The sequence below is a fragment of the Astatotilapia calliptera genome, chromosome 7, assembly GCF_964374335.1.
Source record: "Astatotilapia calliptera chromosome 7, fAstCal68.1, whole genome shotgun sequence".
Lineage (NCBI taxonomy): Eukaryota > Metazoa > Chordata > Actinopteri > Cichliformes > Cichlidae > Astatotilapia > Astatotilapia calliptera.
In genome coordinates, this window is record NC_137428.1 from 34,459,409 (window position 1) to 34,481,104 (window position 21,696).

Genomic DNA, 21,696 nt, shown 5'->3' on the forward strand with positions numbered 1-21,696 from the left:
TAGGCGGCACATTCAAGCTCAGGACCTTCATGCTGTGAGTCAATGGTGCTAACCACCAAACCACCATCCTGCTCTGGTCCACTAACGATGTATCCATCTGCGAGAGTGCCAGCCTCACTAATATCACCAGAATAGAGCTGTTGTGCAGTTTTAATCAAATCCAAGCCCAATCAGAGTGTACTAAATGTAACAAATTCAGTTTCTGATTCTAATTTTAATGCTTGTTCTTTGAAAATCCCTGCAGTTTGTAGCAAGTAGACTAAGGTGTAGCATGTGACTTACTTCCCATTACCGCTAATCCAACCCTTCTGTAAAATGGAAGCTGTTTTATAAGCCTTGTTTCCATCCCACTCTATTTTAGCTAATGGTGGATATTCAACTCAGCCAGGCAGCCGATAAAGGCTGCAAGGATCAGCTCTTCTAAGCTCTTCAGTTATTTGGCGACAGGTGGAAAAGTAATAATTTCATGAAACCCTGTATCATACAAAAGTCAGAGGTTGATGCAATAAATAAACTGCTGAGCTGTGGTTATGTAAAGCTGACTCATTAGTGATGCTCACCCACAGTGCTGAAGCCTCAGCAGCAGCAGGCCTTCTGTCAGCACTCACCTATAATACTGTATATGTGTGTGTGGCATCGCTACAGGTGGTAATGAACAATCAGCGGAAGATTATCTGGCCCGGAGGAGAGACTGAGAAACCACAGGGCTTCCAGATGTCCACTCGACTAAAAGTAAGACACCTTCACTTTGCTGCTGCAATGTGGCACTCATGTCTACACGGATAGACTGCGGACCTGAGCCGAAATACTCGTGTTGGACAGTGTGCTAACATCTCTCTCTTGCAGGGAAGCTAATCTGTGTTCTTAAAGCAGAACTGACATATTTGCTGTGACTTTTATCTCTTCACTTCTGTCTTAGGCCTCGAGAGAAGCTCATCTGTATCCTTGTTTATTATTTTTACTTTCACCTGTCCATCCTTGCACATCTATATGTTTTGGTGATGTGTAATGTATGTTTTTCTCCTAAAGCAGATGCATCTCCAACTCCGTGATAAACAGCTTTCTGTCCCGTCTGTTGTAGATAGTGACAATACACCAGGAGCCATTTGTGTATGTGAAACCCACTCTGCCTGACGGTACTTGCAAGGAGGAAATGACATTAAATGGAGTCTTAATTAAAAAGGTTATCTGCACTGGGCCCAATGAGACCATCCCAGGTAACACATCAGGGACGTTTACATTATCACTGTGCTTCTAGCGCACCCGCCAAACATCCACCGGAGATGCATACATATATATGCAGCAGGTATCTATATATGTATGCATGTAGCCATTCAGACTGAGTGATTGTTGGGATGCTGGCACACACCTGGTCTGTGTGCAATGAGGCTGTGTGAGGTTGTCTGCAGTGTATCAGTGTGTCATGCATTCTGTGCAGTCTACATGCGCCGCCTTTGGATTCAAAAAAGCAAAAACAAAAAGAAACCAACAACAAATGAACCAGTTTCCACCAGGTTGTGCATAACTTCCAAATGTTGCTGTTTTCGTTACAGGACGCCCAATCGTACCCCAGTGTTGTTATGGATTTTGTATTGACCTCCTGATAAAGCTGGCTATGACCATGAACTTCACCTATGAGGTGCATCTGGTGGCTGATGGAAAATTTGGAACTCAGGAGCGGGTGAGTTTCACATTAAGATCCATGGTTGGTGTATTTTGGCTCACAAGAAGAATATATTTTCCATCTGCAGTCATTTAAATCTGGTGGCATGCCTTTATTTTGGGACTTTCCTGTAGTTCCACATGAATGTGTTTAAAAATCACTCAGATCTAAAAAGGAGATCATTAGCTCAAGGCAGCAAAATTATACAAATTTCCAGTTGTCAACTACCGATGAGTAGTTGCCTACCAGTTGCAGAGTGGCCTGCAAGCCACCAAGCACTTCCAAGGTCACCAGGTTCAATATGGTTTTGAGTATTTGTCTTTTTGGATGGCGTTTAATGCTTTTGTTAATCGTTTTTTATGAGTCACACTTACTTCACAGGCTCAGAGAACTTGACTCACATTGTCTGTCCTGTCTTCTAAATAATTCAGAAGACAAAGGGAGTAGAGTGCCATTTAAATTTAATCATGTTTATTTTTGACTCGAGTCCAGCTGTTTTACTGCGATCCAGCCTTCTGCTGCACATCCTTCAGCTTTCCAGCTGCTTTTTTTTCTTATTGATTGCCATCTTTGGATCAGATCACTTATATATGAGTCGTAGCTGTCTTGTTGCCAGATTGTGTTTTTACTGCACTGCTGCCAAATCTGTTCTGTGATCCATGAAAATGGAACACATACAAACTGTACATACCACCACTTGTGTGCTGAAGATTTTTTTTTGTGGTTGTTGTTTTGGCAAGGTTTGTTCATTTTTTATGAACCCCTCCTGGGAAAGAGTTGGGTTTTGTGCAGATAAAATAGGACACATGCCCTGCTAGGATCAGCTATATATAACCTAACCTTGTATTGCTCAAGCAGCACACCGTCATGAGTGCACAGAAACTAGCCTGTGACTTATCTTTGTAACCAGTCCAGTCTTTGGTTTCTCTGTTTACATTCTCAACAGATTGCATTACTTTTCCGGGAATCTGCTAATCATCAACTACAATACTATAGAAATATGTTAACAATGAGCTATCAGCAAATATTATTGTATAATATAAAAAAATGTAAGCTATCTTATTTAATAATAGCGGCAACGTTACTATTAAACTGCACTGGCTTATTTAAGATGAAGCTACTACAGGCCTACATGAGGTGCGACTTATGTGTCTATTAATTCTGATGTGCAATAGAAAATGTAATCATTACATTTTTATAACCCAAGGGCATCTTCTTTTGTTCCTGTTAAATGCTTGTAAATGACGCTCAATTTTACTTCCATCTAGGAATCTTTTTTTTCAGTTCAACAAGGAAATAAATTAGTGTGCTAATAACACTTTATAGCCTGAGGACATTTTGAATGGAATCACACCATTTTGAGTCAAATCATGCATCATTTGGAAGAACAGAGCCTCAAAATATACAATAATAAACCATTTGAGAATCACAACAATTATAAATGTATACTACAGTGCATAGCACTTGGTAAAACAGTAGTTTCTTGCCTTTTTCAGGCATCTCTCTGAGCATATGTTTGTTCATTAAGTATGTACTGTAATGCACATTGTTTTTAAAGGCAATAGTCAATCATACAACATATTCCTAAGCTTTTAATAACTGTAGTGAAATGCATTGCTATGAATTGTAAAATTATGCTCTAATATTAAGAAGTCTAAAAATGGCCAACACATTTTATACCAACACAAAAGTCATATTATGTCCTTCATGCCTGTCCGTATTATTTTTGTGACAAAAGAAATTGGTGCAAAGATTTTCAGGTGTCCCTGTGAAAATATTCACCCTTCTAATGGGTCTTTAGCCCCAAAATCTCAAGAGCACAATCCACTGTATATAGGTGACCTGAATTAGAAAGGACATAAAACAGATTTAATCACCTCCTATTACCATTCTAGTATGTTCAGTGCAGATTTCATGTATCATTGCATGTTTATTTTTAGAGCATTAATTCTTATTTGTCACATATTAAACAAGGATGATCTCTTGAAATTGAGTCCTTCCCAAAACGGGAGCGTGAGGCTGTAACATGTCGCAGAAGCCGTAAGAACTGCAAGAAAGCAAAAAGAGAAGAAACTAGATACGCTGAACTGAAAACCTGCAACCTTCTGAAACCTGAAACTCTGTTCTTTAGGCAAAGCAAGAACACGCTGTTCTATATTTTTGACGTTTACTTGGTTTAACCCAAATCCTTAAATCCTGAAGCAAATCTGTGGTCTAGACAACAGCAGGGCTAAAGCTGATTCAGATTCTCAACTTTCTCAACTCCTTCCATTTTGGGACTCCAGGTCAACAACAGTAACAAGAAGGAGTGGAACGGCATGATGGGCGAGCTCCTGGGAGGCCTGGCTGACATGATTGTAGCTCCGCTGACTATAAACAATGAGCGAGCCCAGTACATCGAGTTCTCCAAACCCTTTAAATATCAAGGCCTCACTATCCTCGTTAAAAAGGTAAGCAGGATATTTGGTACTTAGACCTATGACTAGGGGAGATGCATCTATTGCTTACTTGTGCATCTGTTCATTTATGTAAAAATATAATGAAGCAGAGACAGAGATTGTATGGCTTCAAGAGAGATACATTTTAATACAATTTGCTCAGCTGTGGCAGAAAAAGGTAGTATAGGTGGTTTCAAGATACCATCTATATTATTTGTATACCAGGTTAATGACAACACGACAAAGAACTACGTAGCTGCAATTTAAAGTGGTGGATGGAGATCAAATCACCCCTGACAGTTTGGAAAAATATTGATTTGATCCGTTAACTTTAATTTCCATAGGTTATTAAAATCTCTAAGTGGACAAAGACCTAGAGGGAATATGAGGTGATGCAGTATCAGTTAGCCATTGCCTCTACCATCTTTCTTTGAAAGAAATGAATGCCATCTGGGAAGGATTAGCCATGGATTACACATCTCAAACAAGTGTTAAGATAATGCGTTCTCATTTTCTGTCCTTGCAGATTTTCGCAGACACAGAAATGAGCCTGAAACAGTAAAAAAGACACAACTGTGTTCAGATATAAATAACACTGGTTAAAATGTTAAAGGCATGGAAACAGTCAAACTTATTTTATCTCATTTGCCAGGTTTAAACCTATTTGATGTATGTGAGTGCATAATAACCTGCACTGTTGTGTAAAAGACACCCTTTATTTTTGATCTTGCATTTTGCACTCTGCATTTTAGTCAGAGGTGTTGGGGATTTTGCCAAAGATGGAATCGAATTATGAATGCAGAAAAATACCATCAGGTTTTGACTCATCATGCATTAGCATGTCGAAAGTGTGTCTTCATTTTCCCAAACACACTGCCAATGCATCAAAAGCATATCCACTGAAGCAGTGTAGGATCATTTTGACAGAGAATAGAACAAAAGGCAGCCAACATCCAAAGAAAAGCGTTGAATGTCCTTCAATAACCCTGAAGAACTATTCCTGAAGACTACTTAAAGAAAGTACAAGAAAGTTATCAAAGCAGTCATGCAAATATTGACTTGAAGTTTACAATATTTGTACAGTTTCTGATTTTGCTTCTGTTTTTATCTGTACATGTTTCCCATTTTCCTAGCTGAATATAAAGAAATGAGGGATGGCTCAAGACTTTTGCACATTACTCATAAAAAGACCTAAATTTTTTTTACCCATAGTACATTTTGAAAAAATTTACATTTAACAGACCACACAGTTACAGAACATATGAGCATATAAGTTTTTTCTTGCTAGAATCCTACTTCAGTGCAATATGGAAGGTCATGGGTCTTTGTCAGTAAAAAGACTGTAAAACCTGACAATGAGCCAGACCAATGGTTCCATAAAATTCTAAAAGAATTCATTATCAATCGATAATCAACTGCCTGTATCTGTTTTCAGGAAATTCCTCGCAGTACACTGGACTCGTTTATGCAGCCGTTCCAAAGCACGCTGTGGCTGCTGGTGGGTCTTTCGGTGCATGTGGTGGCGGTGATGCTTTACCTACTAGACCGGTTCAGGTACAAGGGGGGCCTGTATGTGTATTCATGTATCCATATGTGTATGAACGACTGTGTGTGTGAAGTACATGCTTGTGTGTGTGTGTACATGGACTCCTGAGCACTGCAGATCTTCCCTCGATGTGGACAGCAAGGCAGACAGAGGTGAAGATTGGTTCCAGTCATCCCACAGCTCTGTGCCACCGTCTTCACCCTGTTTTCTTTCTGAGGACTTTGTCTTGCTTCGCCCACTCATGTTCAGTTTTCCTCCCTTTTTTGGGGAATCACTGGGTTTTTCACATTCAGCAAGTTGTTGGACATTTCTCATTTTATATCTTCTGCAACCCTCCCAATTTCTTCCCATAGCCCGTTTGGGAGATTTAAAGTAAATAGTGAAGAAGAAGAAGAAGATGCCCTCACCTTATCATCTGCCATGTGGTTCTCCTGGGGAGTATTGTTGAACTCTGGTATAGGAGAAGGTGAGTCATACCCAGTTGTTGAATTTTCTCTTTCCCACAGAGCTCCTGGATGATGTCTTCTAGTCTTTGAACAGTTTTGCATTTGTAAAAGGATTGATATCAAGTGTCTGTGTGGCTCCAGATATCCAGCTGCTACTGTCATATTTTTCTTTGAAAACGACAAAGAAAAAAGAAAAAAAAGAAAAGCTGGTACAGCTTGTAACAGTTTTGTTATCTTATTTGATTTTCTGTCAAGTGTTTCCTTTTCATGATATTTTATGAGTTTTATATATGTATATAAAAAAGCTACTTTTGCAAGGCTCCCTTTAGGAGAGCCCTCTCTTTAAGATTTTGTACTCATAAACAAACTGATCTATCCTCATAAACTTAAAATGAAACCATTAAAAATCTATAGGACTGGGTGCCAGTTTGTAGAAACCATGTCGCTGCGCCATCTTGAATACAGTGGAAATAAATACTGTCCCCGATGTTGTTCTAATTGCTTATTGTCAGCAGGTTAGACACACAACCCTGTTGTCTCCCGACTATTGTTTAGCTAGCTAAACAATAGTTGTTGCTTATTGGCTAATATTATGCCAGCTTATGTTTGGTTCAAGTGTTTTAAAAATCACACTTCCCCTCTAAGAAACAGTTTGATTAAATTCTCACATGTTATTTAAGTTTATCCACTAAGTGTTTGAGTCCAGCAATGTTAGAGCCCCTCCAAAGAAAGTTTTAGTTACACTAGCTAACAAAAGCTAACAGAGGCTAATAGTGGCTAACAGCAGCGACATCAGAAGCACTTACTGACTGAAAAGTTCAGGATATCTTCAACCACTCGACACAGTATCGCTGTCATGAGTCAGAAATTATGTTCACAGACTCATCGACTTATATGAGAATCCTTTCACAAAGTTTTACATCCACGTCAACATGAGTGCTTCTTACAGCATTTGACAGCACTCACTCCAGAAGAATGACAGCCAGAGTTTTTGAGATGATTGTGGGCTAAAATTGTAAAACTACTGCAAAATATTTAATTGACACATATCCTTTTTTTAATTCCTGATTTATTGGTGAGTGTGGATATTATTAAAATATGTTTATATCGTGTACAAAAATGTAGCAGAAAACAGTAGCAAAGACGCACCCGCCTAGTGAGATCATTATGGGAAAATGCAGAGTGCTCTGGCTGATATTAGGAATATCCACTTCACTGCCATCACACAGATCCAAAATCAGACAAAATCTATCTGGAACTAATAGTGTAAAAACGTTATTTAATTTTTTTTTTCATATTCTATACGAGTATCCAGTATATATGACAGAAAAAATAAGCTGAAATTGACAGTTACTGAGATGAAAACTCAAAACTTGGACTCACCACACAGGTGCACCACGTAGCTTCTCAGCGAGAATCCTGGGCATGGTGTGGGCTGGTTTTGCCATGATCATTGTGGCTTCCTATACTGCCAATCTGGCTGCCTTCCTGGTGTTGGACCGGCCTGAGGAGCGCATCACCGGTATCAATGACCCACGGGTATGTGAAACAAGGAGCTTATTACTACACATTACCTTTTTTCAATCATATTAACAAATATATAGACTGATTGATTTTATTCTTACTTATTGTTCATCAGATTGTGCTTTTCCTTGTCTCTTTATGCAGCTGAGAAACCCATCAGACAAGTTCATCTACGCCACAGTGAAACAAAGCTCAGTGGATATCTACTTCCGGCGGCAGGTGGAGCTTAGCACCATGTACCGCCACATGGAGAAGCACAACTATGAGAGTGCCGCCGAGGCTATCCAGGCCGTGCGTGACAAGTGAGTCTCGGCCAGGCCGGGCCGACCAGAGTACGTGTCGGCCGGCTGTTCGACCTATCAAGCACGTAGACCAGGGCTATTCCAGTTAACTCTAGGGGAGGGACATGGACCTCCGGATCAGGTGGAAGTGGTAGGCTTTACTGCGACATTCGCCCTGATTCAGGCCCATCGCCCAGCCAAGGCAGGTTTCCAGGGACAGCAGCAGGAGTGGACGTGTCAACAGCACTGACAACAGTGTGAGGTTGAGCTAACATTGAGTCGAAGAGCCCCCTTTTTCAGGTTGTACCCAGACGAACATCTTTGAGATTGGGGGAATCCAATGGGGGACGCGCCCTCACCCATCTGGCATTGGATTTCATTTGGGACATAAGCAGCGGTAGAGATTGCTGGTAAACGCTGACTGACACACACGATGTGGTGTGAGAGAGAGAGAAGGGTGGGAGCCGTAAATGTGTATGTAAATCATTGTACTGTTGCACCGTAACCCCCTCCTTCCCCTCCTTCCCCTTCCTCCCCACTTCCTCCTCCTCCTCCCTCCCCCTGCCCCCACAGCAAGCTGCATGCTTTCATCTGGGACTCTGCGGTGCTGGAGTTTGAAGCCTCGCAGAAGTGCGACCTGGTGACCACGGGAGAGCTGTTTTTCCGTTCGGGCTTTGGCATAGGCATGCGCAAGGACAGCCCCTGGAAACAGAATGTGTCCCTGGCCATTCTCAGGTCTGTCCCAGCCGAAGCTGCATTACTCGTATGACCTTTTTTTTTCTTTTTTTTTTTCTTATCAATATGATTTCATGGTCACATATTGACCCTTTATAGCCATCCAATACATTGCCTTATGTCACATCTTTGTATCTCCCCTTTCCTGCCCTGTTTGTCTGGTTGTCTCTTGTCAAGTGTATCACTGTTTGTCAGTACACGTGTCTGTACAGCTGTCTGTGCTTCATCTGTGTTGCTAGCTGGGAGTAAGCGGCTCAAACATTCGGTCATTTGCGGCATTCATTAACTCTGTTACCTCTCTCCCCACTACCCCCAACCCCCTGCAGTTCTCATGAGAACGGCTTCATGGAAGACCTAGATAAAACCTGGGTGAGATACCAGGAGTGTGACTCAAGGAGCAATGCCCCAGCCACACTCACCTTTGAAAACATGGCAGGTATGGTCCTTATGGCGTAGAGAAAGCGTTAAAAGTGATTGGACAAAAACTGCAGTGGTAAGGTACTGTAGCCCTTTTTTGTCCAATACCTTTACAAAATCGTTGTTTTAGTGTCAGCGTGGTGCTCTGTGGGTAGTGTGCCGTACAGTATCTTGTCCTGTGATTTCGTGCGGTTGTGGTTCTCTATTAATATTGTGTAGTTTGCAGCAGTCGTCGTCAGTAGGAGCTGGTTGAGAAAGGAGGGCGACCACTGAGCATGACAGTCAGACCATGCGTTCATGCTTAGTGGGAGCGGGGGAGATGTAGACAGGAAACTCACGCATCCCTGTGTCTGCTCTGTTTCTGTTCATGTGTCCCTCCTTCACAGGGGTATTCATGCTGGTGGCTGGAGGAATAGCAGCAGGGATCTTCCTCATCTTCATTGAAATTGCCTATAAGCGCCATAAAGACGCCCGCAGGAAGCAGATGCAGCTGGCCTTTGCGGCCGTCAATGTCTGGAGGAAGAACTTGCAGGTAGGATTGATACCCTGCATCCACTGAAGGTGGAAGGGTCAAAACTGGGGTGGAAGAGAGCCAGAAAAACCTCCCTCGAATGAGGGTTGATTTCTGTTTCTCAACCCATCTGAGAACTTTGGGGTTTTTTTAAGTAGTGATCAAACCAGCAGATCACCATACAAGAAACAGTGATCTCTGATGCCTACATATAATGTAAGGCATGCTGAGTGGCCACCCTGTGGGTTTACACAGTTCCCTGAGGCCAAATGCACCCGTGTCTCTTGTGTGTGTGCCTGCAGGATAGTAAGGAGACTTCTGGAAGTCAAGCGGTGGCTGGAACTCCCTCTTTAGTATGTAGTAGAGCCATTTCCACCGTCATGTCACCTCTCGTTCTTGGCGTAACAATAAGATAATTAGAGATTCTCTCACACAATAAATCTCCAAATGAAAACTCTCCACTACCCACGTCCATGGCATGAACCAGTAGTTCTAAGCTGCTGCTGTGGCGCTATATTCTTCATAAGGTCATATGATTTGTACATGGAAATCCAGCAGAAAAAACAAATTCCCTGCCAGAAACATTGAAAAAACATTATTGACAATGAATACTCTAAGGTTGATGCATTTTGCTCGCGACCCCATTGATTTCCTTCTCTCTGGCAGCAAAACTAACAGCAGCCAAAAGCTGATAAGACAAATAGAGCATAAAGAGTCAAATCAATGCCCTGGCACAATCATACGGCAGTGACCGTTCCACAATTGTCAGCATAAGTGAAATGTGCAATGCTGCAGCGCACAGTGTGTCTCCTTATCCACCGCAGTGTTCATGATGCAGACACCAAGCAAGAACTTAAAATCTCGCATGGCAAAGGCTTCGTGCAACATTGCCTGAACAGGCATCAATCTAAAGGCTCAGTTCACTCAAATATAATTTTATAAGTCCTTATTTTCATACCTGCTCTAGTGGTATCTAACTATACAGCTAACTTAGATTCATTTTCAGGGGTTTTCAGAAACATTCACGTAATTAAAAAAAAACAATAAATGGAACTTCTTTGCAGTTTAAAGTCATTTTCATGGCCAGATACCACTATGAACATTTTTGTTTTTTGTTTTTTTTGAATGAACTGACCATCTGAGCTATAATCAAGCGATAAGTTCCTTTGCTCAGCCAGTGAAGAACATGATTTCCCCTGCACTCTGATGCAATCAGTGCTGCTTTGAAGGTACAGGGTTTCCACATTTGATGGCCAATCACAGCCTGAGTCTGTGATGTGGCTGTGGCAGTTTGTCTGCTGTGTCTCTCTTGAACCAAGTGAAATGAGACAGCAGGGCTGGAGGAAGGTACAGTATAATTATCACAAGTGCCTGTCAGCAAATCAATGTCCTTCTAAAAGTGTCTACCATCAAACTGATAGCTGTATGTAACTGTCGTATGTGTCCTCATATAGCTGTACATATAGATGTAGGCGCATACAGCAGATGAATGCATGCAGGGGGGCGTCACTGAGAAAGGAGAGGGACACACTAAACTGCCCGCAGACTAATGTAATTTATATCCATGTCAGTGATGATCATGCCAATTTCTCTGCATCACTAAACAAAGATGGCTCATGCTTGCTCATCTTGCTCATTCACCATCACTCTGGGCCCAAAAGCTAAAATTGCTAGACACACATTGCTCTAACTATAGCTATTACAATGGCGCCTTACGCAAGAAGCGCTGAGAGGACCCATGAAGTAAGGCTAATCAAATCTGCTTTGCATGAAAATTATTCAGGATCTTATTCACACTGTTTAGGTACGCTGATTTGATTACTCACAGTGATCTAAATTTCTGAAATTAAAAATGATAGCTTGGTTTTCCAGGGTACAAACTCAATCTAAGATCACAGTTTATGTGGCCTCTTCCTTCTCTAGTACAGCAATCACTAAAACCTCGATACCCATTACTGGCATCGTTTCGACTGCTTCCATGTGTGTTTTTTGTTATTATGTGCTTTTAAATGCCTCAGGTTGTATTATGCAAAGCAATGTGCAGGACTGTGCACCCAAATGCCTTCAAACAGAGGTTTAACTTCAGAGAAAGTGCACTTCTGAGTAAATCTGTTCACAAAGTAAAATCCTCACTAGTTGCCACCTTTGCATTATCTCTGCACCCAGTTATTTTTAAAAGCTAAAAGCTCTCAAACAAGAAGTTCATTAGGTGTCACGCCACCATGGCATTGGTTTTGCAGACTTTTACTAAGAAAGAAAAGTGCATGTGTGTAGGTTGCCCAGGATTGTAAAACTTTAAAAGCTGTAGCAACATACATGATGAGTGAGTAAAGGGTCTTTGGAGTAAAATTTATTTTTAGTTTTTTGAGTTCTATAATGAGAAATGCTAGTTTACTGGGGCATTTCCTACGTTTACCTAATTTAGCTAATGCACATGCATTTTTGTGTGTGAGAGCTTTTTATTTGGTTGCCGATGGTGCCTAAATGATATTAAGGCTTAACTGTCCCTTTTAAATAAAGGCATGATATATAGTAATGGGCCGAAGTGTCCGCTTATTCCATTATTCAATTTATAGAAAGAAAATCTTAGTATAAACAGAACCAGTATGACTTTAAAGTAAAAGTAGTTGTGCCTTTCAAAGTATGTTGGTTGGAGGGGAAAAGAATTAAGCCAAACCGATAAAGAAATAACCTAAATAGCAAACACAATTAATAAGTATACGTGTTACACAGTCATCTATCTGTCACTTTACCATAGCTGACTGTGAATAAATCGCCTAAGGGTGCGACCACTCGAGTGCAACGATTGCTATAATTTATGTAGGGTGTGTAAGTAATAACTCATCTTCATCTTTAATAAAAGCTGTCAGTTACATTAGGACTGGGGCAGGGTTAGGGTTAGTGAAAGGCTGCTGCTGATCCACTCTCTCTGTTCTCTTTTTTAGAGGTGGACAATGTAGCTACAATGTGAACATTTATATTATAAAAAAGTTACATTGTGTTCCATTACTAAGAGACTACACATGTGGCTTCTACATCTGTCTTTTCAAACGGATGTTACTTAGAAGTGCACTGTCTGAACCAGATTGAACCTGATGATAGTTTGGGATGAAAACAAAGCGTCAGAAAGTCTGCTGCGTGACGATAACAGTGATGTTGTATAATGATGCTGGACTATGACAGCTCACATCTGTTTCCAACGGGAAACACGCAGCCGATGTACACGGTGCAAGTCCCATGCCGCTCTTCATCTGATGGTCCAGCATGCCCTGCATGGCCGGGACTGTGCACACGCAGCGCCTCATCAGGGCTCTGGATGGCCGGGCTTCACTCCTGCAGTCTAACATGTGTAAGAAAAGGGGAAAGTAAAGATTAAACGAACACCTGACGTCACTTGGGCATTGATTTTTCTGAACCAAGACCAATACGCACGCTGACTTTAACCATTTACTAACACGAGATGTCATCTTCCAACAGGAAAAAGATATTTTTTGCACTAAAATCGAACGGTGCCGTGCACCAATCACTCTTCTGCCAGCTTTCATCTATCCTGCACATGAGATAATACCTGCTCGCCACCTGATATTATGTCATCAGGGGGTTGAGAGAGTGCTGGTTGGCGGGGTGATGGTGGAACAAATGTGCCCTGAAAGAGCCTAGTCATGTGACCTGATGAAAAAGGATGAACTGCGGGGCCAGTGCTGGCCAGGATTGATTTGTCGTGCTATTTGTTTTGTGTTACTTAATCTATGTTCCCCCTTTTATTCCTTCCCTCCATCCATAAAACGATTTGGCATGTTGAAATTCACACCACACTGCCCCGCCCACCCCAAGGGCCTCCCTTGCTGCTACTAATCTGTCATCCTCCACTTATACTATACTCTTTTTTTTTTATTAGAAGTAGCATCTTTTAGCTTTCATTTGCTCAGTTAATTATGAATTTATCATTTAAACACTGACTTTTGTTTTTGCACTTTAATTTCAGTAGAAAACAGGCTTTTTCGTTGCTCTAGTAGACAACCATTCCTTCTTATTTTTACCTTTATGCTCTCCATCTCATCCCATTCCCTGGTGTGTGGGGTGAATTTCCATTATACCCCTTAAAGGTATAATGACGTTAAATGGGCTTTAATTACTGACTTATGTCGCTGTTGTTTTCCTTCTATGCATCCAATACTGTAGCTTTTTTATTATTATTATTATTATTTTTAACTTTTTATACCTGCCTGGCTTTGGATGTGAATGTTTGCTTTGCTAGTTTTGGGATTTTTTTATCTGCCATTTTTGGTTCCCTTGGCTTTTGCTTAAGGATATTCTTTAAAGTAATAACAATCCAAGTGGATGGACATTTATTTTATTTTTCTTTTCTCCCCCTATGCAGCCCTCTTCCTCTGTAGAGACTCAGGATGTAAGAATACCTTAATATGAGTTCTTAATATGAGTTCTTTTTTTATTGTTGCACACAGACATCCAGTAATTGTGCTGAGAATAGCTGTGGGGCACTCTGATGGTATGAGGGAGCGAGGGCACCAAATTGGCTCACCATGTTGTAAGAATACGGTTAATAGTGCTTCTTTTTCTTTATGTTTTTATTTTATTTTGACAGGTACGCATTTGAAGATGTTACCTGTGTGTTACTGAGTAAGAGTAGATTGAAGATTAATCATGTGCTGAGATAAAGAAGTGGCAGCTTTAAAGTGTGTGTGCACTCACACAATAGCGAGTGTACGGGTAGACTATTTTAGATGGTTTAAAACCTAGGTATCACACCCACTGACATCTTTACTAGTCATCACTCATTCCAGTGCATTTCTAGGGCCAACTGAGTGTGTTTCTAGAGGACTACTGTGCCATCTTGTGCAGTCCAAGTGTGATTATGTTGCATAAAATGTAGACAAATGCCCTCATATCAGGCTGAACAGACTTTGTTCACTCTCACATCTAACAAGCTTTATCCCCTTCTTTCTCCCTCTTTTACATTTCCAAATGGTGTAGTGTTTTTCACAAGGACCCTCCCAGTAATTAGTCTATTAAAAACATAAGGTAATCTATTGGGGTGGCAGTGGTTTTGGTGGTGGTGGGTAGAGAGAAAACGGGTGAGACTGAAACCACGGTTATCACCCCAGCCATAGGACATGAATAATGTTTCTACATATATTTATTTTAGGATAGGAAAAGTGGTAGAGCAGAGCCCGACCCCAAAAAGAAAGCCTCTTTTAGGTCCATCAGTACCACCCTGGCCTCCAGCATCAAGAGACGTAGGTCCTCCAAAGACACGGTAAGGAGACGGAAGAAGCGACACCTTCCCTTGTTTATTCTTTCCTCTCTTTCCTCTTCTCCTCCTCTGTCTCTGCTTCCATCTCTTTGTCTTTCGCTGTCCTCTCTGCCCCCATCCCCATATCTGACCTCAAAAGAGTCCCATGTTCCACTCACTCATTTCCACACGGCTCCGCTGGCCTCTGCCACGTGTCTGTCCCTTCACCATCGATCAACCATTACCATTTAGCTCTTATGGTTCCTCTACAGCATAGAGGGCATCAGTGCAGGATCTCAGGTCAGGCCAGGCCAGGAGCTGGGCTCTGAATTTGGAAAGGGAGCGTCCCAAGTGTCCAGGATTTGGGGGAAAAGGGGGGAAGGATTTAATGGGATTAGTGTCTTCTGGAGGAAGGGGCGCGACAAAAGCAAGCAGTCTGCCAGTGGTGTTTTGTCTTGGGCTGCTCTTCCTCCCTGCCTCTGGTTTGGACGTGGATTCTGTCCGTATTTGGTGGTGATGGTGGTGGTGGCACTGTGGTACGTGTGTGCGTGAGTGTACCGTATGCGAGCGTGTCTGTTTATACGTTTCTGTTCATGTCCTGTCGTTTTGACTGCCTGATCCTTCGTATATCCATTGTTTCTTTGCACCAATCCTGCACTTCCTCTGTTTGGGTTTCAGCCGCTGTTGGTTTGCTTATGGTTTGAAAAGCATGCGCTGGTGTTCTGTCATTTTTTTATTCCCAAAACCCTTTTTTAAAATTTAAGGTGACGTCCAGCCCTCCCGAGAAGAAAACTAATGTGTTGTCATATTTTTCGGTGTGTCTATTTCAGGATTCCACTCATGGATTTCTATTAATCAATTTACTTTTTTGCATTATCATATTTTGTTTGTCATAATTCTTGTTTTATTTCCAGTGTCCTTGTGGTCCGAACTGTGCATGCCTTTTGCAGGGTATATTTTCAGGTCGTGAAGACAGTCGACGTTTTACATATTGTTTTTATTGTGCTAAAAACTCTGTGAAGCCTTAGACTCTCACTGTGTTGTGATGCAAGAATAAATACAAGCTACTGCCCCCCCCCCCCCCGATTCTTTTTATATCACTCCTTTGCTGCAGTACAATGAGAGTGTCAGGTTTTCTGCATTCCTTCACAGTTCGGTTGAAAGGCCCTGCTCATTGCGGTTTGGAGATTGCACTACACAAGCTTGGATCGCGCTGAAAAACCGGTGACCCACGGTCATTTGTGCCCAGCTGATCTGCCAGGCATAGCTGGTTGTTAACCAAATCTGGGCTTTATAAAAGAATGGCAATAATTTGTGGAGATAGCCTTCATAGCCTTTTGCACTAACACTATGCTTTGAATGTGTTTCTCTGGAGAAATGTAGCCTATGGCAGCAAAGATAACAGCTTGCAACATTTTTAAAAAAGTTACGATTTGATTTTCTGTTTCTCCTTTCTTTCTCTTCTGTTAACTATCTGTTGTTGTTTTTTTGTTTTGTTTTGTTTTTTTAACGGATGTTTCAGCAATGAAGCCAAGCACCTTTACTCTTCCCCGGCGTTTTTCCAATAGAATTTCTTTCATTTTATGAGAAGAAGAGCGGGATCGCCACTGCCACTTTGTCTGTATGAGGTTTCGGATGCTGGTTTGGGAGCCCTATTGGGGGAAGAAAATGTCTCAAAGTGTAAAATGAAACAGGATTTAGTGTAATTACAAAAGATGCTCCAACTGAAAGACCTACCATCTTCAGTCTTTGACCATTATTTTTGATTTTATATAAATGTTCTTCTTTTCTATTAATGGATATCAATGGACTTGAGTGTCAGTGTCCCTCACCCACATGCCACACTGCTCCTCTCTCCCTCTACAAGCATGCTAATTACTTTAACTGTCATAGATGTAGTAACCGTAGAAGTAGTAATACTCTTTGTAGCTGTTCCATATATGACAAAAAACCCCAACAAAAAAACGTCATCTTAGTTGTGCTGAATAAGTAGCTTTTAACTGTGGTTGTGATGTCAGTGAAGTGTTTCTCTTTTGCTGGTCCACTTGACCCCAGTAGGGTGCGCTGTTAGCAGGCCCTCAAGGTACAAGACATGTGGAGACCCAAATGGGGGCTGTAAGCTATGTGATGATGCAACTTGCGGGTCAAGGAGATGAGGGACATCCACTCTGACTCCTATTTATTACCTTAAAATAAAAAGCAACAATTTTCCCATTCAGTCTGGATGCCCCCACATCTGTCAGCATGTTAGTTGCATCATACCAACTTCTGAAACTCACATGCTTGAATGTATCGGCTCTATCGGCTTAAAACGAGAGGTGCTTAAATCAAAAAAAGTGACAAATGAGACGGGTACACCTTCCCTGTTTTGGTTCTGAATGTCATTAATGTGCAGTAGTAATGTGCTTAATGTAAAAAGAAAAGATGCTTTCCTGCATGCTTTGCAACACAGCACTGTGAGTCAGAATTTTGATTGGCATGTTGGAAATTAGCTGAATTATAAAGGACATAATGCAGTTACTCCACCCAATCTCACTGTGTTTCAAAACATGAAGCAATTCTACAAAAACAACATGTTCTGCAAACTCGATTTATGATGTATAAAGCGGATTCTGTAATGTAGGATTTCTGTGTTTCTATGTAAAAGATAACATTTTAAAAAATGGCTTACTGCTGCCAAAAGCACTAAAAACAACCCACTCAAACGAAGCATATGCATGGATATGGGATCTTGCCTCCCCTCTCAGCATTGTAGAAGCCTATAATTCAACATATTCTGCTCTTAAAGAAGCACAGTGATGCAGGGATTGGACGTAAGAGTCGGACACAGCAGCACTTGTGCAATCAGCCCAAAATTCATGTTCTCCTCTTGAGCTAAATATAGAGAAGCTGCCTGTCTGCATGCACACAGATGACTGTGGGGGTGATAAATGAGCTGCCCATTTTATCCATGGCAGGAAGTTATCACCCAGTCATGTTGCTGAGGCAAAAAATAAAATAAAAAAATAAATGACTGCTGTTGTCAAGACTCTCGGGATCTTACGTCAGCTCCAAAACTAGCCCACCCCAGGCACAAACTGTTCTACAAAAATTCAGACTTTAAAGAAAATGACACAAAATTAAAGTCTGCCTGAGAGGGGTTAGAGCAACATCCAGCTTCTGCAGAACACAGTTGTTCCCTAAATTAAAATTAATATTTAGACAATGCTAGGACAACAACAACATCGGCAACAAAAGGGACACTAAATTTTGTCAAGAAATGACACCCTGTTATGTGTCTCTCTTCCTCCGCCCTGTTTTTCTTCACCTCTGCAGCAGTACCCACCCACTGACGTCACGGGCCAACTCAACTTGTCTGACCCGTCTGTCAGCACAGTGGTGTAAACGGAGAGGGCGACAATGAGGTTCACTCCCCAAGGAGAGGAGGAGAGGAAGCCAAAACCGAAGCTTTTATTTCACCGCCTGCCAGCGGAGCTTTTGAGGAAACTGCTTGCTGAGGAACTGGCTGAAAACACTCAACTTGCACCTTTCTTTTTCTTTTATCTTTTTTTTTTAAAGACGAAATGACTTTAATGTTCGTAGGGTCCCTGAGCATGCACAGAAGAACCCATCCGACATATACAATCTTTTCCTTCTGTATATTATTACCTAACTTATTTAACGTTGTTTTGTCCCTTTAATTGCACACATTTACTTAATGTTTGATGTTTTCCAATTTCCCAAGCAGCTTTATAGCTTTTAGCAAGCCACGTTAGTTCGGCTAAGTTTATGGACGAACCAGTTTGGCTGCGAGTATTGTACTGGACATTTCACTTCCACTTAGGGCCTAGAAGTCACAATATTTAATATTTCTTAACAACATATACTGCAATACAAAATGGTCTGTAAGCTCCGATGGAGGTCAAGTATTTTTTAATAGGACATACCTGTGTTTTTATCCACACTAATAATGGCACTACAGAAGGCAGTTGGCTAACCATGTCAACCAGAGAAGATGATGAAGGCATGGGTGTGCTTGGGCAAGGGTATACATCAGCTTCTGGAGATGAACAAATTGAACCTTTCCCCACTTTTATTTTGCACTAACCTCAAAATTTGCATGTGTTTCTATTTTTAACAACAATTCAAGTTTGAAGTATTTAGCTTTACTACTATTTATAGCACGACATATGCAGGTGATATAAGAAATCACATCCTACTTAATTAGTTAAATACTAGTGGTGTCTTTCATATTCAGCCATATTTGAGACAGTTGGCTGTGAGCCATGCTGCTGTTTTGGGACGCCCTCTCTCTTCCTCTCTCCTGCCGCCGCCACTGCAGTCTTTCTCATTTCCAGTCTCCAAGGGGTTGCATCAAAGGGCCAGGTTTTTCACCCAACCAGCACTCGGTCTTTCATGCAAAACCTCCTCCCCTGTGCAGCGCCGGAGAACTTTTACACGAAGGAAGCCGAGTGAATTTGAAAGCTTCGCTCAGCTTGCAAGCACATGTGCAGGTTTGGTTAGATGCAAAAACAGGCCGTTTCCCAATTTCTGGAGATGAGAAACCACTGCTCTGAAGAAAACTGTAACATTCTTTCTGGTGTATGGCACTGCATAGCACTTTATGATGAGGAGTCTCCCCAAACTGTATTTAAACAAAACACCGATTCCCAAAACAGAACGACAGTCATACTGTAAAGTATCTTACCGGTTTCCTTTTTAATTTGCTTTATTGAGAAAAAACAGAGCAGGATCTACAAAGTCTTTATAGGATTAAATGATTTTAATTTGAGCAAAGAGGTTGCTTCTGATCTCATTCAGACCTGTGCATGCTTATGTGTTATTATTAATGCTTTAGTTTGGATGCGTGCTGTTGCCATGTACAGTTAGCTGAGCCGTGAGGAGCACTTAAAGTTGAATGAAATGTAAATAGAGTCTGGCTCTGTGTAGATGAGGTTCATGAGCTCGTACAATGACTGCAGCTGGGAATGTCTTATACTATAGTTACACAAACACAAAACAGGTGTGATACACAGGCATGCATCAACACACACATATACACATGCATATACGCGCACACACACACACACACACACACACACACACACACACACACAAACATTAAGGGAAGGTTCACTTGTTTTTCTTACCTTTTCCAGTGACGATCTTGCATTGAATCATGTTGTTTATACACCTGTAAATAAAATACACTTACATTGTCATGTCTAATGAATCCTTTGCTTTAATATGCTAAATATAGGGCTCCAACTAACAACTATTTCTCTCGTCAATGTCAAGTAATTCTTTCAGTTAATTGATGACATCTACACAATGTCATATAATCAAGGCAAGCAAAAAAAGTACAAATAGGGCTACAGCCACTCCATGCAGGTCTGTGAAAAACTTAGTGTATCATTACTGCAGCCATAGAAATTAAGAGTGAAAGTAGGAGACATATGCTGCTAATCAAATTCACTTGATTAACTGATTGTCAGAAAATTTTGGCAGTTCTATAAACGCAGATGTTTTGGCAATTTGATGGTTTTAAGCATCCAGATGTGTAAACACAATACTACAGTCTTCTCAGGAGTGGGCCTCCCAACAAATTCACTTCAAGGTCTGACCGTGCGATGCTCAGAGAAACCGCAAAACATCCAAGAGCTACATCTCAGACTCTACAGGTCTCATTTAGTATGATAAATGTTAACATTCACAAGTGCAAAGGTAGAAAAAAGACTAAACAACTTTAAAATGGTAGCATAACCCAGGTTCACACAGTTCCATCTGAACTATCCACAAGATTCCTGGAACTATGTCCTCCAGACAGATGAGACTACAGTAGAAATGTTTGGCCATAATGCACAGAACCACATTTGCAGTAAACAAAACACAGCATATCAGCACACACACTTCATATTAAATGCCAAGCACGGTGGTGGAGGGGTGATGATTTGGGCTTCTTTTTCATACACACCCATCTGAGCTTCTTGCACATGACTGCAAGAATCTAATAACTCCTCTGTATACCACAGTGATCTAGAGTCAAACCTGAGGCCACCTGTCCAACTAGCCAAGTCTAGTGATATAGGTTAAAGTTTGTGAATCCCCATAGCTTTGTTTCTGTTGTCTACATTTAGACTGTATAGTTGTCTGCTGCTTTTACTCATTGTTATAAAAGTATAATGCAAAGCAAAGGTGTGTCTGAAGTACTTTTTACATGTTCTCCTCAGCTGCTTCTCAGTTTGGTCCCAACTGAAATATCTCAAAAAACAGCCATAAAATCTTTGTAGATATTAACCATAGTACATTTCTGCATTGTAACATGGATCTCATTCGCAGGTCAACATGACAGCAGTATTGCTGTGAGTATATTAGCATGATTAGTAACATTATCGATTAGTTCAGAAGGAGTCTGCTAGCCAACTTGTTTTAGTTGCATCTGTTAGTTGACATATTTAGTTATTTTGGTTAATAAGATAAGATAACCTTTATTAGTCCCACACGTGGGAAATTTGTTAAATTTGTTAAATATCCACAAGGGTTATGAAACCAGCTTTTAGCTTTTCCTCTAAAACTCTCAGTAGAGTTACTCATATAAAATAGCTGATTTAAACTTGTATTTCACAGCAGCTTTCCTAATGTAAGGGTTAATAATTTGACATTTCAGCAGCTGTAATTATACCACTGTTTTCTTGGATGAAGCATAGCGCTAACATCAAAATCACATTAAGTGTAATCTGAAATTTAATTATGAGCGTCATCTTTGGTCATATCTCAGCTGTCACTATTAATTAATGCAAATGTTGCAGAAGCAGGAGGTGAGATATTTGTCTTGGTGCACTGACTTTCTGTCCTAATCACAGCAGACAGTCTGTCAGAGTCGTTATAATGCTCAGCCATCA

General features: G+C 41.0%; 1 protein-coding gene across 12 annotated transcripts in view; it reads left to right on the plus strand.

The window, feature by feature from the left end:
* The window catches only part of grin1a (glutamate receptor, ionotropic, N-methyl D-aspartate 1a), a 38,027-nt gene extending 18,014 nt beyond the window's left edge, over positions 1-20,013 (plus strand). For 2 of the 12 annotated variants that reach the window (XM_080304451.1, XM_080304454.1), the window contains 14 exons: positions 646-732; positions 1,082-1,226; positions 1,551-1,681; positions 3,949-4,113; positions 5,537-5,655; positions 6,001-6,113; positions 7,484-7,632; positions 7,762-7,919; positions 8,472-8,633; positions 8,960-9,069; positions 9,437-9,582; positions 13,943-13,969; positions 14,729-14,839; positions 18,131-20,013. In XM_080304451.1, coding sequence (XP_080160577.1) covers positions 646-732; positions 1,082-1,226; positions 1,551-1,681; positions 3,949-4,113; positions 5,537-5,655; positions 6,001-6,113; positions 7,484-7,632; positions 7,762-7,919; positions 8,472-8,633; positions 8,960-9,069; positions 9,437-9,582; positions 13,943-13,969; positions 14,729-14,839; positions 18,131-18,199 — 1,692 coding nt within the window. In that variant the 3' untranslated portion in view covers positions 18,200-20,013. Of the gene's footprint in view, positions 1-645; positions 733-1,081; positions 1,227-1,550; positions 1,682-3,948; positions 4,114-5,536; positions 5,656-6,000; positions 6,114-7,483; positions 7,633-7,761; positions 7,920-8,471; positions 8,662-8,959; positions 9,070-9,436; positions 9,583-13,942; positions 13,970-14,556; positions 14,708-14,728; positions 14,840-18,130 lie in introns of those variants that run through there. The other 10 variants (XM_026174361.2, XM_026174362.2, XM_080304453.1 and 7 more) reach the window with 7 other exon arrangements.
* The last annotated feature ends 1,683 nt before the right edge of the window (positions 20,014-21,696 follow it).